At 55.2% G+C, this 14,486-nt stretch overlaps 2 protein-coding genes and 1 long non-coding RNA gene across 9 annotated transcripts in view; 2 read left to right on the top strand and 1 right to left on the bottom strand.

Moving 5' to 3' along the window:
- Epn3 (epsin 3) overlaps positions 1–1,844 on the top strand; it is a 9,244-nt gene extending 7,400 nt beyond the window's left edge. For all 5 annotated transcript variants that reach the window (XM_046420388.2, XM_046420390.2, XM_046420387.2 and 2 more), the window contains 4 exons: positions 290–559; positions 703–816; positions 947–1,177; positions 1,329–1,844. In XM_046420388.2, coding sequence (XP_046276344.1) covers positions 290–559; positions 703–816; positions 947–1,177; positions 1,329–1,657 — 944 coding nt within the window. In that variant the 3' untranslated portion in view covers positions 1,658–1,844. The remainder of the gene's footprint in view (positions 1–289; positions 560–702; positions 817–946; positions 1,178–1,328) is intronic.
- The window catches only part of LOC124076465 (uncharacterized), an 18,651-nt gene extending 10,047 nt beyond the window's left edge, over positions 1–8,604 (bottom strand). Inside the window, exons 1-2 of the long non-coding RNA XR_009224568.1 lie at positions 8,432–8,604; positions 7,750–7,896 (exon numbers count right to left, since the gene is read on the bottom strand). This is a non-coding gene — a long non-coding RNA (uncharacterized LOC124076465). The remainder of the gene's footprint in view (positions 1–7,749; positions 7,897–8,431) is intronic.
- Positions 6,081–14,486, top strand: Spata20 (spermatogenesis associated 20). 3 transcript variants are annotated; one of them, XM_046420385.1, is made up of 17 exons: positions 6,102–6,214; positions 6,973–7,092; positions 7,218–7,397; positions 7,498–7,562; positions 7,737–7,891; positions 7,968–8,111; positions 8,204–8,405; positions 8,859–8,989; positions 9,078–9,182; positions 9,607–9,681; positions 9,781–9,990; positions 10,073–10,265; positions 10,556–10,724; positions 10,977–11,188; positions 12,788–12,987; positions 13,873–13,953; positions 14,131–14,486. In XM_046420385.1, the coding sequence occupies exons 2-17, from the start codon at positions 7,016–7,018 to the stop codon at positions 14,299–14,301; spliced, it is 2,370 nt and encodes a 789-aa protein (XP_046276341.1). In that variant the 5' UTR covers positions 6,102–6,214; positions 6,973–7,015; the 3' UTR covers positions 14,302–14,486. The 3 variants fall into 3 exon arrangements, with proteins under 3 accessions (XP_046276342.1, XP_046276341.1, XP_058427505.1); XM_046420386.2 differs by lacking the exon at positions 6,973–7,092 and having other exon boundaries at positions 6,081–6,214; XM_058571522.1 differs by lacking the exon at positions 6,102–6,214 and having other exon boundaries at positions 6,350–7,092.

The raw sequence follows: 14,486 nt of genomic DNA, 5'->3' as shown, positions 1-14,486 counted from the left end.
TTTATGGTGAAAGAACCCCCAGTGATGTGAATCTCAGTAGAGGTTCTCTTGCTGCCCTCTCGCCATTCCAGCCCTGAATGGGAAGGTGGCCAACATTGCCCATGCCTGGGGGTCCAGAGGCCTGGGATAACTAACCTGGACTCCAGCTTCTGGCTGCTCCTGAGGCAGCCTTCCACCTGTCAAGTGGCTCCCATACCTCCCACTTGGGCTGTGTAACTGGGAGAGGCCCTGCACGAGGGATTCTGGGAGCTGGGGGTCTGGGCTTACACCTGTGCTATTCCCATTCTAGGTCTCAGGCCGAACACAGAACCCAGTGGCTCTTCCTGGGGACCTTCTGCAGACCTCTGGTCTCCAGTCCCCTCAGGAAATCCTCTGTCCCGAAGCCAGCCTTGGGACTTGCTTCCTACCCTCTCCTCCTCTGAGCCCTGGGGCAGGACCCCAGTGCTGCCTGCCGGACTCCCCACCACAGACCCCTGGGCACCAAAGTCTCCCCACCACAAACTCCCCAGCACTGGAGCTGATCCTTGGGGGGCCTCCATGGAGTCTTCTGACACACCTGGTAAGCGGAGGGCAGAGGGTCTTCTGGGTCCCCCTCCCTCTGGTGCCAGCAGGTACTGTGCTAAGAGGGCCACTTCCCAGGAAAGGGGTCAGACCAGTGCCTGCCCTTTATGCCAACTCATCTCCCTCTTTCTCCTTGTCTAGTTCTAGGTGGTACCTCGAACTTCGACCTATTTGCCAAACCTCCAGAATCCACAAAAACCAAGGAGGGTCTGGAGGGGCAGGCCTTGCCCTCAGGGAAGCCCAGCAGTCCTGTGGGTGAGCAGGAGGCCAAGAGATACGGAGGCTTTGGGAATGAGTGGCCCAGCAGATGGGGTTCCTGCCCTCTTCCCTTCACCTCAGTGGCCAATCTGTCTCCCACCAACAAGCTCTATCATGTACCTTTCAGAGTTGGACCTGTTTGGAGACCCTAGTCCCACTTCCAAGCAAAATAGCACCAAGGAGCCAGATGCCTTTGACTTGGATGTACTAGGAGAAGCATTAACCCAGCCTGGACAGGAGACCCGCACCTGCCGTACCCCAGAGTCCTTCCTGGGCCCCTCGGCCTCTTCCTTGGTCAACCTTGACTCATTGGTCAAGGTGCCACAGGCTGCGAAGACCCGGAATCCCTTCCTGACAGGTAGGGCACCCCCGAGTCCCTCAATACCAGGAGCCTTGCTCTCTCCTGCCCTCCTAGCAGAGCCCAGCTGCTGCCCAGCTGCTGTCTTCCTCTTCCCTGGCTCTAAGACCCCGATCTCGCCGCCCATTCCTGCGCCCTCTCTTGTTCGCAGGACTCAGCGCTCCGTCCCCCACTAACCCGTTCGGTGAGCAGGGCAGGCCGACCCTGAACCAGCTGCGCACCGGGTCACCTGCACTGGGCCTGCCGGTCGGCGGGCCTACCGGGGCGCCCCTGGGCTCCATGACCTACAGTGCCTCCCTGCCCCTCCCGCTCAGCAGCGTGCCGGTCGGCATGACCCTTCCCGCCTCCGTCAGCGTCTTCCCACAGGCTGGAGCCTTCGCCCCACCGCCTGCCAGCCTGCCGCAGCCGCTGCTGCCCACCTCCGCCTCGGCTGGGCCGCTGCACCCGGGCCCGCAGACTGGCACCAACCCCTTCCTCTGAGCGACGCCCCAGCCTGAGCGCGAGGCCACGCCCCCTCGTGACCTTGGGCCGGGCGGCAGTGCTGGTCAAGCACCGATCCCAGCCTCGCGGGGCAAGGCGGAAGGTGCACTCCTGAAGTTGGAGACTGAGGACGTTTTTGGGGGCGGAGGTGGCTAGACCACACCCCAACAATAAAGACTGGAACCCACGGGCTCAGCTCTTACTACCAAGGGGACTTCTTGTGGGGTGTGGCACTGGGGTCTGGACTACAGGAGGGATCATCACTGGCTGTGGAGGAAACTACTGCTCTACAATCTAGGGCACGAAACGGTCCCATTTCCCTTACAACTAACTCCTCTCAAACCTCCATCCACAGCCTCATCTCCTGTTGGCCTGGCACCTTTGCTTCCAGATGTTCCCAGGCTGTCACTCATTCGGTCATGGTCATTTCATTTATTCATCGCATATCAGCAAGCACTGGGGATGATCTAATAGGGGACGGTAGGCGTTTGTTCCCATTTACTGGGCACTTGTTAATGTGCTAAGCACTTTAGGCAGAACATTTCTTTTAATCATTGCAACTCTGGGAGACAGGGAATATTGTCACTCCCATTCAGGACAGCTACAGAATCTGCAGGGTCCACTGCAAAATGAAAATGCTGCCAGATGTGGTGGCACACGCCTATAATCCCAGCAATTCTGGAGGCTCAGGCAGGCAGATTCCAAGTTCATGTATAGCCTGGGCAAATTCAGTGGGCCCTCAGCAACTTAGACCTAGCCTCAAAGTAAAAAAAAATTTAAAAAGGACTTGGGCTATAGCTCAATGGTAAAGTGCCCTGGATTCCATCCCCACTACTTCCCACTCCCACAAAAGAAAGAAAATGCAGGGTACCCTCTTCAAAATTGGGTTAAGAATTTCAATACAGGAACAGCAGAGCATCAAACCAAGTGCATGGTCCTCCCAAGTGCAGTTGCACAGGTCTCTCTTGCAGCAGCTCCCATTTTATAGGTGAGAAAATTGAGAATCAGAGAGGTTAAGTGGCATGTTCAAAGTCACAAATCAAGGGCTGTGAGGAGATGAGATTCAAAGTCATCAGACAGTCTGGCTCCTCATCCAGGAGCTCCCAGACTGGGCCCCAGATTTAATTCAGCAAATATTGACTGACTGTTGTGGACAAAGTGTTGGGCTGTCCTGGGAGGAATCCAAGAATTGCTGAGCTCACAACCTGCAGGAGCTCAGAGTACAGCAGAGCAGACAAAAGGTGTGTGTGGGGTGGGAGGGATGTGACGCAGCTGCAGCAAAGCCAGGTCAGGAGCACTCATGTTCCTATGTTTACTGGGTCATCTTAAATCCAGCTCTGAGCCTGCCCCCACCACCAAGGCTGACAAGAAACTTCCCTTTATCAGTGGGAGTCGGCTCCTACTGCAGGTTCGTGAAGGGTTTTAGAAACCAAGAGTGGGACAAGGCCTGGTACTCATCCTGGGAGCCATCACGGCCACTTTTACTTTCACTCAATGCTTCGTGATCACTGGATCACTGGACACTGGTGTGTCCTCAGTGCTTAGGGGTGGCCCTGCAAGCCAGCCTGCTGTTAGCCCCTTCCCCTTTTAAGGTACTGAGAGCAAACAGCCTTCCATAGCCCTCCCAAGAAATATCCAAGTTGTTGATGGTGGGGGTGTGTGATGCCACTGTCCTCCTGGGGTGGGTTGCTTTGTTTGTGTGGAGGGAGGGAGTCCCACTGTTGCAGACCAGATGGACAAGAGCACTTACTTAGAAGTCAGACAGACAGGGTTTAAAACTCTGCTCCCAAGTTTGAACTTAATGATAATAATCTCTTAATAGGTGGTTATGCTGTCTGACCTTGAGTAAAATTACTTCACCTCTCTTTGCCTGTGCCTCGATTTCCCTACTTGTCAAATGGGGTCAAGAGTTCCTTCTTTGGGCTGGGAGGGAGGGGTGCAGCTCAGGGGGAGAGCACTTGCCAAACATGCTTGGGGTCCCAGCTTCAATCCACAGTTCTGCCAACAAACAGAACTGTGGACTGAACTTCTTGCAATCCCCAGTCCTTTTGTTTCTGAGACGCCCCTCTGTGAGCTTGCACTCTGGCCATTTCATATCTATGACTTTTTCAACAAACAAATAAACAAGAGCCAGGGGTCCATCCTCTTCACGCACTGACCATGACAATGATCCCTGCCCCTCGTCCCTGGCTTTTCCAGGCAGCACACACAGCCCAGCCCCCATCTATCTTCTGCTGCACCCAAACTGGGAAGGTTCTATCTTCCTTGGTCCCAGATCCATCTCTGTGCCTCTCCCACCTAAATTAACTCTCCCCTGGAGACTCCAAGAGGGGCTATTATGTCTCCAGGGAAAAATAGTTCAGTTGCCTTGCTTCCGGTAACTACTTCTGGGACATCTTCCTCCTTGTGAGACCCTCCTCCTGGAGACTGGCACTGTGGTGCTGCCCTGCCTCCTTCCTGCCTGTGGCTGCCACTCCTCCTCATTCTCAGGATGCTTCCCTCTTGGCTCACTTGACCCCACCCAGATCCAACCTCAACACCTTATCCAGGAGGATGACCTCACAGCCTCTTGACCTCTCAGCTTCCCTGACCCATTAGCACCCTTAGGGACTTGTCACCGTCCCAGTTTCCTCCAGGCTTCCTGATCTCACTCCTCCCAGCTGGAGGATGTCCTCTGGAGCATCTCCACCTGCCAGTCCCCCACTCTCAGAACTGCTCAGTATTAAGGATCTCTTCTCTCCTCCATAGCTTCAATGGCTTTCTCTCAACCAAATTCTTCCCATCAATATGTGTTCTTATTAGCTTCATCCCCAAAGTATCTTTCTTCTCACGTTGAGTGTCCAGGGTATCCCTCCATTTCTCCTCTCTGCCCTCCCTCAATGCTCTCCAGTTGCTGCCTGCTCTCAGCCTGGTATCATTGGATGATGGTCACCACACCAACCCAGGGATTTTTCTGGTCTATCCTGGATGGATTCCCAATTCCTGTACCTTCCTTCTTGTAATCCCCAGTCCTTTTGCTTCTGAGACTCCCCTCTGTGAGCTTGCACTCTGGCCATTTCATGTCTGTGACTTTTTCAGGCTTATGGAGTCAAGAACTGAGCCTTCTTTCTGCTTCTAATGCAGTCTCCGCTGGGGGACTTCTCCCTGGAGAAACCCTCATTCCTCTCTCCCAACAGCTTCCCCTCTGTGCTCCAAGCCTTGTCACCTCCATCTCCTTGTGTTCATCTCAAAGGCACCTCAAACAACAGATCCAAAGTGCCAATCATGCTTGACACCTTCTTCTTCCACTGGGCCAGTCCTGATAATCGTGCCTAGGCCCCCAGCCCTGCCTTTTCTCTGCAGCTACACCCCCGCCTTGTGACAACCCTTCCATCTCCCTGTCTTGCTGCTTTGGCCTCCCAATCACTGCTGCTTCCTCTCTTGCCTCTTTCTGATCCATTCTCCACTGAGCAGCCAGCAAGATCTTCCCCAAATGCAAACCCAACTGGGTCATTCTCCTGACTGAAGCCCTCCAACAGCTACCTCCTGCTCTCATCAAAACTCCTCTTCTCACAAGTTCCTCCAAGACCTGGTCCCTGCCCTCCTCCCCAACCTCCAAGCCTCATTTATGACCTATCTTCCCCTTGCTTTCTGACCTGCAGTTCCTTATCCCTGACTCACTGTGACATGTGGGGGCCTTTGCCTATGCTGTTCCTTCGGCCTACTTCTCCAGCGCCCTGCCCCCAGGCCTGTACGCCCTTAAATTTCTTTCCTCTTGTTCTCTATGGCTACTGCACAAATGTAATTTCCTCAGGGAAACCTTCCCTTCTTATCCCTTCCACCAGATCAAGTACCTTGTTATATTATGCACACAGTGGGTGGTTGAATATTCATTTGTGTGGCTGTCTGACTGGCCTCTGTCTCTCAACTGTCTGTGAGTAAAACCAAGGGAACAGGCTTGTCTCTGTCCACCCTCTATTCGGTATCTGGCAGAGTGGCAGGAACTGGACACTTGGACACTTACTGCATACTGGCTCAATGCATGTGTATAAAGCATACTATACAACATAAAATTGGCTCAGTGTTATTATTCAGGAAAATGTTCCTGGAGTGGGTAGGATTTGAGCAGGACCTGAAGTTGGAGAGACTGAACCAGACTTGCTAGCTGGATAGAGCTGGACAAGACATGCCTTCAGCTAGAGTCTCATTTCTCAAAAAAAGGTCAAATTAGCTGAGGCTCTGAGATCCCATGGCCCTGGCACCCCATATCCGTGAGAGTCGTCTTCTGGCTGGCAGGGTTACTCAAGCCAAAGCAGTTTTTAGGGATGGACCCCAGGCTCTAAAGCCCGGGCTGCACCGGTTTGCAATCCTCCTCTCGGCCACATGGCGACGCTCAGAGACCAGACACTCAGCTCCGAGTCCGGGCGAAGACCCGCCCGCGGCTCTGAGGGCGTCAGGCCCGCCCCTCGCAGCCTGCCGCTGGGTTTCTCTCGGAGCAGCCATGCTGGGGGCGCGGGCCTGGATGGGCCGCAGCCTCCGGCTGCCCCGCGCCAGGCTGGGTCTCACCGCGAGCCGCAGGTACGAGCGGGCCGCTGGGGTGCGCCCTGCACCTGCGGCGCCGGTGGCCGGTCTCCCTGGCTCTGGGTCCATAGTGCCTGCTCGGGCCAGCCCCGCATGCCTGGTGCTCCCCGCACCCCACCTGCCTCTGATCTGACTTGGACACCTGGCCCTGCAGAAGGGTCCTGAGACCTGCACTGGCAGAAAGGGCCTCCGTCTCTCCCCAACCCCCTCCACTTATGGGGCTGGCTCCTGGGGGGACTAATCTGAGGCTACCACCAAGAAGCCCTCCTTGAGCCCAGTGCTGGACTAGGGCCCTTCTTCAGTAACATATTGTGACCCGTCACTGCCCTATACTGATGTGGGGCCTGTCCATTATTAGGTCTGCCCCCAGCATCACTCTCCTAGGCTGAACTCCTTCAGATGGGGTGTTTCTGATTCCCTGGGTGTCCTCCGGGTCTGACACAGGACCTGGCCCATTGGGCTGCCCAGTGGTGGATTTTGAGTAAGGAGTCCTCTGGACTGTTTTCCTCTGGTTTCCCATCACCTGGCTCAGTCCCTGACCCTGTTTATGTGTGGTCCAGCCACTCCTAGAGCAGCCACCAGCAGCTGTACCTTTCTACCCAGTTCATGCCCCCATGTATGCCAGAGGACCCCTCCCCCGCCCAGTGTAAACCACCCTTGGGAGGGGCCCTGTTAGGGGGACAGAATGGTGTTGGAAGGACCATTCTGCCCGTTGTGACTCGCCCTGACCTCACAGTCATCCTTCCCACCACCAGGTCTTGAGAGGTTGGGGGAGACTAACCTGGCAGGGAGCGCCCAATGAGCCACCTCTCCTCACCCCCCAAAAAACTTAAGGGGGAGCACAAAGGCCACCGTCTCCCCCGTGGTTCAGAAAGGTGTGTGGGGCTGGGAGTTGGGGTTCTTTGGGGTTCGAAGGAAAGCTGGGTGGGATATGGGGGGAGGTGGGCATGGGCACAAGTGGGGCAGGCCTTGACCTGTGTGACCCATCTGCCCATACCAGGGGTAGCTCCTCCCGGGACAAGGACCGTAGTGCTACAGTCAATAGTTCAGTGCCCATGCCTGCCGGAGGGAAGGGAAGTCGTCCCAGCTGCCCCCCAGCCACACCCCAGAAAGCCCCCAACCGCCTGATCAATGAGAAGTCACCATACCTTCTACAACATGCCTACAATCCTGTGGACTGGTAAGTACCTTTCCAGTGCTCTCCTTGAAGCAGCTGGGGCCCCAGACCCCCCCCCCAACCCCCAGGGCTGCTGATTGATGCCACACCCTGCTGGACCTAGGTACCCCTGGGGACAGGAAGCCTTTGACAAGGCCAGGAAAGAAAACAAGCCAATCTTCCTCTCAGGTAATGTGCCCACCTTCTCTGAAATGGGGAGGGCTGTGTGGGGGGAAGGGTTGGTCAGTAGGGGAAAGGTCCTGTGGGCCTTACGGGCTCCCAGGGGTCTAGAGATCAGCTTCTGGTCTAGGTGGGGCCCCTGGGCTGCTCTGTCCCATCTTTGCTGCCCCATTTGCATTCCAGTGGGGTACTCTACCTGCCACTGGTGCCACATGATGGAGGAGGAGTCCTTCCAGAACGAGGAGATTGGCCGCCTGCTCAGTGAGGACTTCATCAGTGTGAAGGTAGACCGGGAAGAGCGGCCCGACGTGGACAAGGTGTTCATGACGTTTGTGCAGGTGAGCTGTTTTCCAGTGGGAAAAATCCTGTCACTTGTTCACAGCAGTTCCCCTGACCCTGATGCTCTCTCCACAGGCCACCAGCAGTGGTGGGGGCTGGCCCATGAATGTGTGGCTGACTCCCAACCTCCAGCCCTTTGTGGGGGGCACCTATTTCCCCCCTGAGGATGGCCTGACCCGAGTTGGCTTCCGCACAGTGTTGATGAGAATACGGGATCAGGTAGGTGTGCATCCAGGAGGGAGGTACTCCAGCCCAGGTCAAGGAACCCCGAGCTCCATGCTGACCTCCAGGTGTGCCCTCTCCTCCCACAGTGGAAGCAGAATAAGAACACCCTGCTAGAAAATAGCCAACGTGTTACAACAGCCCTGCTGGCCCGTTCGGAGATCAGCATGGGTGACCGCCAGCTGCCACCCTCTGCCGCCACCATGAATACCCGCTGCTTCCAGCAGCTGGATGAGGGCTATGATGAGGAGTACGGTGGTTTTGCTGAGGCCCCCAAGTTTCCCACTCCAGGTCAGCATTCCTCAAGCCCTCCTTACCCCAGACCTGGTCTTGTGCTTCCTGTCCTGGTCAATGGTCTTCTGCTTCCTGGCATAGTCATTAGCCTTCTGTCCTCCCAACTGGCCAGGAGACTTGATACCTGCTCTTAATGATGACATTCTGACCCTGACCTACATAACGATCTTCCAACCTGGTCAATGACCCTGGGCAATGTTACTGGTCTGGTCTGTAACTTCCCTGGTCCACTATGGCCAATGATATTCTATTCTCCAGCTCAGGTGATGACCTTGTGTCCTTTGGGTTGCCCATTGACCTCCTGACTCTCAGGCTTTCCAGAGATGGCCTGCCTGTCAAGTGAACTCTTCTGGGTTGACTGTTGACCTCCTGACCTCAGCCTGGCCAGAGGCCTCTTGACTATCCACACTCCATCATTCTCTCACTCACCTGTTCTTGCCACCCCCACAGTGATCCTGAACTTCCTGTTCTCCTACTGGCTCACTCACCGTCTAACCCAGGATGGCTCTCGGCCCCAGCAGATGGCCTTGCACACCCTGAAAATGATGGCCAATGGGGGCATCCGGGACCATGTGGGCCAGGTGAGGGGCAGCAGGGCATTCCCTGGAGGAGCAGTGGGAGGCGGTGGCTGGGATCAGCCTCCAGCCCTGCATCTCTCACCTGGTACAGGGCTTCCACCGCTACTCCACGGACCGCCAGTGGCACGTCCCTCACTTTGAGAAGATGCTGTATGACCAGGCACAGCTCGCCGTGGCCTATTCACAGGCCTTCCAGGTGACCCCCTTGCCTAGTCCTAACCCTGGCTGCCTCTCCCAAGGCCTTCCTAGTACTGTGGCTCTTCTTTCATTTTTTTCTGTTTTTCTTTTTCTTTCTTCCTTTCTCCCTTCCTTTCTTTCTTTTCTCGCAGTACTAGAAATTGAACTCAGAGGCACCGTACCTCTGAGCTGTATCCTCAGCCATTTTAATTTTTTAAGTTTTGAGACAGGGTCTCACTAAGTGGCTGAGGCTGGCCTCGATCTTCAGGTCCTCTTGCCTCAGGCTTCTAAGTAGCTGGGATTACAGGCGTGGTCCATCACTCTTAGTTTCAACTCTTAATTCCTACTACCCGGCTCCCCTCTCCCAATTTCCCGGGAGAATATCACCCCTATGTACCTGGGCCACCCCAATGGCCTCTACTGACAGCCTCCTCCCTCCCCAGATTTCTGGTGATGAATTCTATTCTGAGGTTGCTAAAGGCATCCTGCAGTATGTATCCCGGAGTCTGAACCACCGGGTATGTATCCAGAGGAAGGTGGGCCTGGCTGTAGGAGAGGTTTGGGGCCTCCATTGCCCTTCAGGCTGTGGGACCCAGCCAACTCTTCTCTTTTCACAGTCTGGAGGCTTCTACAGCGCAGAGGATGCAGATTCACCCCCAGAGCGGGGCTCGCAGCCCAAAGAGGGTGCCTTCTATGTGTGGACAGTGAAAGAGATCCAGCAGCTCCTCCCAGACCCTGTACAGGGTGCCACTGAGCCTCTGACCTCAGGCCAGCTTCTCATGAAACACTATGGACTCACAGAGGCTGGCAATATCAGCCCCAGTCAGGTGAAGACTTCTTGGGAACACAGGAGCGGGCCTAAGACCTGCTGGGTATGTGGGCTCCCTCTGATAAGGCCATTTTCCTCAGGACCCCAACGGGGAGCTGCAGGGCCAGAACGTGTTGACTGTTAGGTATTCTCTGGAGCTGACTGCTGCCCGCTTTGGCTTGGATGTGGAAGCTGTGCGGACCTTGCTCACCACGGGGCTGGAGAAGCTCTTCCAGGCCCGGAAACACCGGCCAAAGCCACACCTGGACAGCAAGATGCTGGCTGCCTGGAATGGTGGGGCAGTCCTGTCTGAGGCCCAATCCTGTTTGTAGAATTCCCCTCACCAAGTTCCCCTGTCTGTCAGGCACCCTTAAAACTGCGGATTCTTCTTTTATTAGATTTATTATCCTTAATTTGCAAATGTGTTCATTCGAGGCTTAGAGAGTGGAAGTGACCTGCCCAGGGTCACCTTACAGGGGCCAGGAGGCCAGCTCTAACTGGTGTTGGGTCAGAGCCTGGGGTGTGGTGGGGACCTCCCTGGAGAGCTCTGGCCTCATCTTTTACACCCTTTCTTCTCCCACCAGGCCTGATGGTGTCTGGCTTCGCTGTGACTGGGGCTGTCTTGGGCATAGACAAGCTGATCAACTATGCCACCAACTGTGCCAAGTTCCTTAAGCGGCACATGTTTGATGTGGCCAGTGGCCGCCTGAAGCGCACCTGCTATGCTGGCAATGGGGGGACTGTGGAGCACAGGTGGGGGACCAGGCAGGCTGGGAGGGCTCATCTTCCTTATGTATTCCTAGCCCCTCTCTGCCCTTCCTCTGGATGAGGCCTCACTATGAGCTCCTAACTTCCCTGGGTCCATTTACTCCTCTGGGAAATGGGCTAGTGGCAGACACCAGATAGCTGGATTTTGAGGATTAAATGAAGGAACACATGAGAAATGTCCCCTCTGTGAAAGCCCCCGGCCTTCACTAGCCTCTCCCCTGTTGCCTGTGTCCCCAGCAACCCGCCCTGCTGGGGCTTCCTGGAGGACTACACCTTCGTGGTACGGGGCCTGCTGGACCTGTATGAAGCCTCACAGGAGAGCTCATGGCTTGAGTGGGCTCTACGGCTACAGGACACACAAGACAGGCTCTTCTGGGACTCCAGGGGAGGCGGCTACTTCTGCAGCGAGGCTGAGCTGGGGTCTGGCCTGCCCCTACGTCTGAAAGATGGTCAGTGTGGGTGTGGGTTGGCCTGGGGTCCTGCACCCAGCTGGGTTTGGCTTTCCCTGCACAAAGCATAGTTCAGGGTGGTGGTGAGGAGCTGGTATGGGCTGGCCTCACATCTCTGTTCTCTGCTCCTTACAATCGTGGGAACCTGTTTCTTTCTTTATTTTTTTATTTTTTATTTTTTGGTACTGGGGATTGAACCCAGGGGCACTTTACATCCCTAGCCCTTTTATTTATTTTTATTTTGAGAACAGGATCTTGCTAAATTGCTTAGGGCTTGACTAAGTTGCTGAGGCTGGCCTTGAACTTGCCATCCTTCTGTCTCAGCCTCCCAAGTCACTGAGATTATAGGCATGTGCCACCATGCTGCCCCCCCTTCTCTAATTTTTAGTTGTAGGTGGACACAATACCTTTTTTGTTTATTTTTATGTGGTGCTAGGGATCAAATTCAGTACCTCACACATGTTAGGCAAGCACTCTACCACTGAGCTACAACCCCAATCCCTGGCCTCTCTTTATATGTAAAAGGATATTAATGCTGGTACTGACTCACAGGGTTGATGGAAAGATTTATCTAGGTGCTCAATGGTCACTGGCATCCAGGGATTCATACCTGGAATGAGGCTGACGTGGTCCCTACTTTCAGGAAGCTTACAGTGTAGTAGAAGACAGCTAATAAACAGAAATAAGGCAATAATGCACTCGCCACATGTAGTTAAAGTTGTGATGAGGGCTGCAAAGAAGTAGGAGCCCTATACCATGTGGCTGCCCCCATGTCTTGTCTGTTGTTAATGGTCTCTCAAAGAGCAGGACTTATCCCCAGGGTCCAGTGCAATCCTGGCAAGTTGTAGTAGGTGCTCAGTAAATGTTTACTGAATAAATGAAATGGCCTCAGGAGAGAACCAAGAGGAGGAGATCCAGCTCAGCCTGAGGGGAGATCAGATTGAACCAGGCCTGGGAGGCAGGAGTAGGGACTATGGGGTCACAGAAGAACTGTGGAGATTGTTCAGACAGAGGGAAGAGTCTGAGAGACCCCAAGGGGGAAGCCCGGGCCCTGGAGGACAGAGGACAGGGCCTGCATGAAAGGAGGGCACTGGGGCCTGCAGGAAAAGGAGGGAAAGGCTCAGGAGACCTGCTTAAGGAAGTCACTCTGATGGTGAAGAAGGGATGGAGGTAGGGGAAACAAGTGACCAGTTAGGAGACCATTCATGGTGTTCAGTGCATGCAGGCATTGGCGAAGGCTCAACTAAGGGTTGAGCTTGGGATGGAGAGAAGTGGCAAAGTGGCATGTATTGTGGCTGCAGCCCTGGCAGGACTCAGATTAGAAGTGGGGGGTGAGAGACAGGAAGGGTGTGGCCACTCTGGCTTGAGCAGCTGGGTGGTGGACAGAGGTATCAGCAGTGAGACGGGGCCTGGAGACTGGCCGGCCAGCAAGAGGAGTTGAAGGTGCCATGAGAGAGCCATGTACCAACCACTGCTAGAGCAGGGAGGAGATGTCTTCCTCCATCCCCTCCCCCGTGGCCCCGGAATTAGTCTGGGGCAGGATCCTGAGACCCAGTGACCCTTTCTTGCCTCCAACCCCTGCCTCCCTCTGCCCTGCAGACCAGGATGGTGCGGAGCCCAGTGCCAACTCTGTGTCGGCTCACAACCTGCTCCGGCTGCACGGCTTCACCGGCCACAAGGACTGGATGGACAAGTGTGTGTGTCTATTGACCGCCTTCTCAGAGCGTATGCGCCGGGTCCCCGTGGCATTGCCTGAGATGGTCCGAGCCCTCTCAGCTCACCAGCAGACCCTCAAGCAGGTGGGGGTGCTGTTCCTCTGGCTGGGACCTGGGTAGGAGGGGAGCCGGGTTGCAACAGGGAAGAAAGTATGGGATAGGGATCCTGGGACTGTCCCCGGCAAGTGCCCTTGAGGCAGGTCCCTGCTCTGCAGTGGAGGTGCCTGTAGGCGGGTGTGCATCTGAGGAGATGGCCTGTGGCCTGGGCACATGCCCATGTGAGTGCCTGTCTCTGGCCTTCAGAGTATGGGTGCAGGAGGCAGGGACTAAATATGGGTCCCTGGTTGCTGGTGAAGTGTTCTCTGTAAGGCTCTGACCCCATGTGTGGTGTTGCCATGTGTGTGCAACCCTGGGGAGCGTGTCTGTGTGTGCATGTGCCTGCCTTTCTGGGCGTGGGCACGCTTGTGAGTGTTGGCAGTGTGCATTTGCCTATCTGCATGTGTACCCCCGTCTTCAGGTGTGCCTGCTTGTGTTACATGTTTGCTCTGTTGTGTGTGTGTGTGTGCGTGAGAGAGAGAGAGAGAGAGAGAGAGAGAGAGAGAGAGAGAGAGAGGTGGGGTTTGTACGTATGGCATCTTCCCCTGTATGGGTATCTGCTATGTATATACGTGAGTACCATCTCCCTGTGGATGTGTCTCTGTGATACGTGTCTCCCACTGTATCGAGTCTTTTGGGTATGTGTCCCCATGTTTGTGTCTCTACCATTGTGCATGGCATTGTCACTGTATTCTCCTGGGGTCTGTGTCTCCACTTGCAAAGCATTAAATCCAGTGTGGCCTCCTGGTAGCTGAGTCTCCATTCCTCTTAGAGAGAAAGGGTGGTGCGAAGGGAGGATCTGGAAACCCTGGTAGGTCTGGGGTTCAGCTCCTCCCTCATCTAACACTGGAATGACCTTTTTATTCTGGCCAGATTGTGATCTGTGGAGACCCCCAGGCCAAGGACACAAAGGCTCTGCTGCAGTGTGTCCACTCCACCTTTGTGCCTAACAAGGTGTGTATCCCTATGAGCCCAGCCCCACCCCTGCCTCCCTTGAGTTGCCCTTGCTGCCTCTCCTTAGTTCCCCAATATCTGCCTTGAAGGATTGAGGAGAGGTCATCTCCACCATGGGCTCTGTAGTGTCCCAGCATTTTCCTCCAGGTGACCCTCTCTGCTCTGCCACTGCTCCAGGTGCTGATTCTGGCTGATGGGGACCCCTCAAGCTTCCTGTCCCGCCAGCTGCCCTTCCTGAGTACCCTGCGACGGCTAGAAGACCGGGCCACTGCATATGTGTGTGAGAATCAAGCCTGCTCAATGCCCATCACTGAGCCCTGTGAATTACGAAAACTGCTACGTCAGTGACTGACTCCGCAGGGCCAGGGCAAAAGGTGGCGCTTCCCAAGTGACCAGAAACTTAGGCCCATCAAGGCTGTGTACAACCTGCAGCCACCCTGGGCACCCTGCCACCAGGTGACCTTGGCCATCCTCACTGCTCCCCCATGGGCACCCACTTACCCTGGAATAAACCGAACACCGTCCCGCAGTGA

The sequence above is a fragment of the Marmota monax genome, unplaced genomic scaffold (assembly GCF_021218885.2).
Source record: "Marmota monax isolate L192 unplaced genomic scaffold, Marmota_monax_Labrador192_F-V1.1 WCK01_AAM20220418_F8-fsc00064, whole genome shotgun sequence".
NCBI lineage: Eukaryota > Metazoa > Chordata > Mammalia > Rodentia > Sciuridae > Marmota > Marmota monax.
Note: the sequence above shows the minus strand (reverse complement) of the source record. Positions and strands in the feature narration are given on the sequence as shown.

What these genes read in the sequence shown, in the direction of transcription:
- Spata20 (XM_046420386.2), top strand. Translation starts at nt 6,138, where the DNA reads ATGCTGGGGGCGCGGGCCTGGATGGGCCGCAGCCTCCGGCTGCCCCGC. An exon ending in CCTATTCACAGGCCTTCCAG is followed by an intron (nt 9,183 to 9,606) that starts GTGACCCCCTTG and finishes CTCCCTCCCCAG; the next exon opens with ATTTCTGGTGATGAATTCTA. An exon ending in GCAATATCAGCCCCAGTCAG is followed by an intron (nt 9,991 to 10,072) that starts GTGAAGACTTCT and finishes CATTTTCCTCAG; the next exon opens with GACCCCAACGGGGAGCTGCA.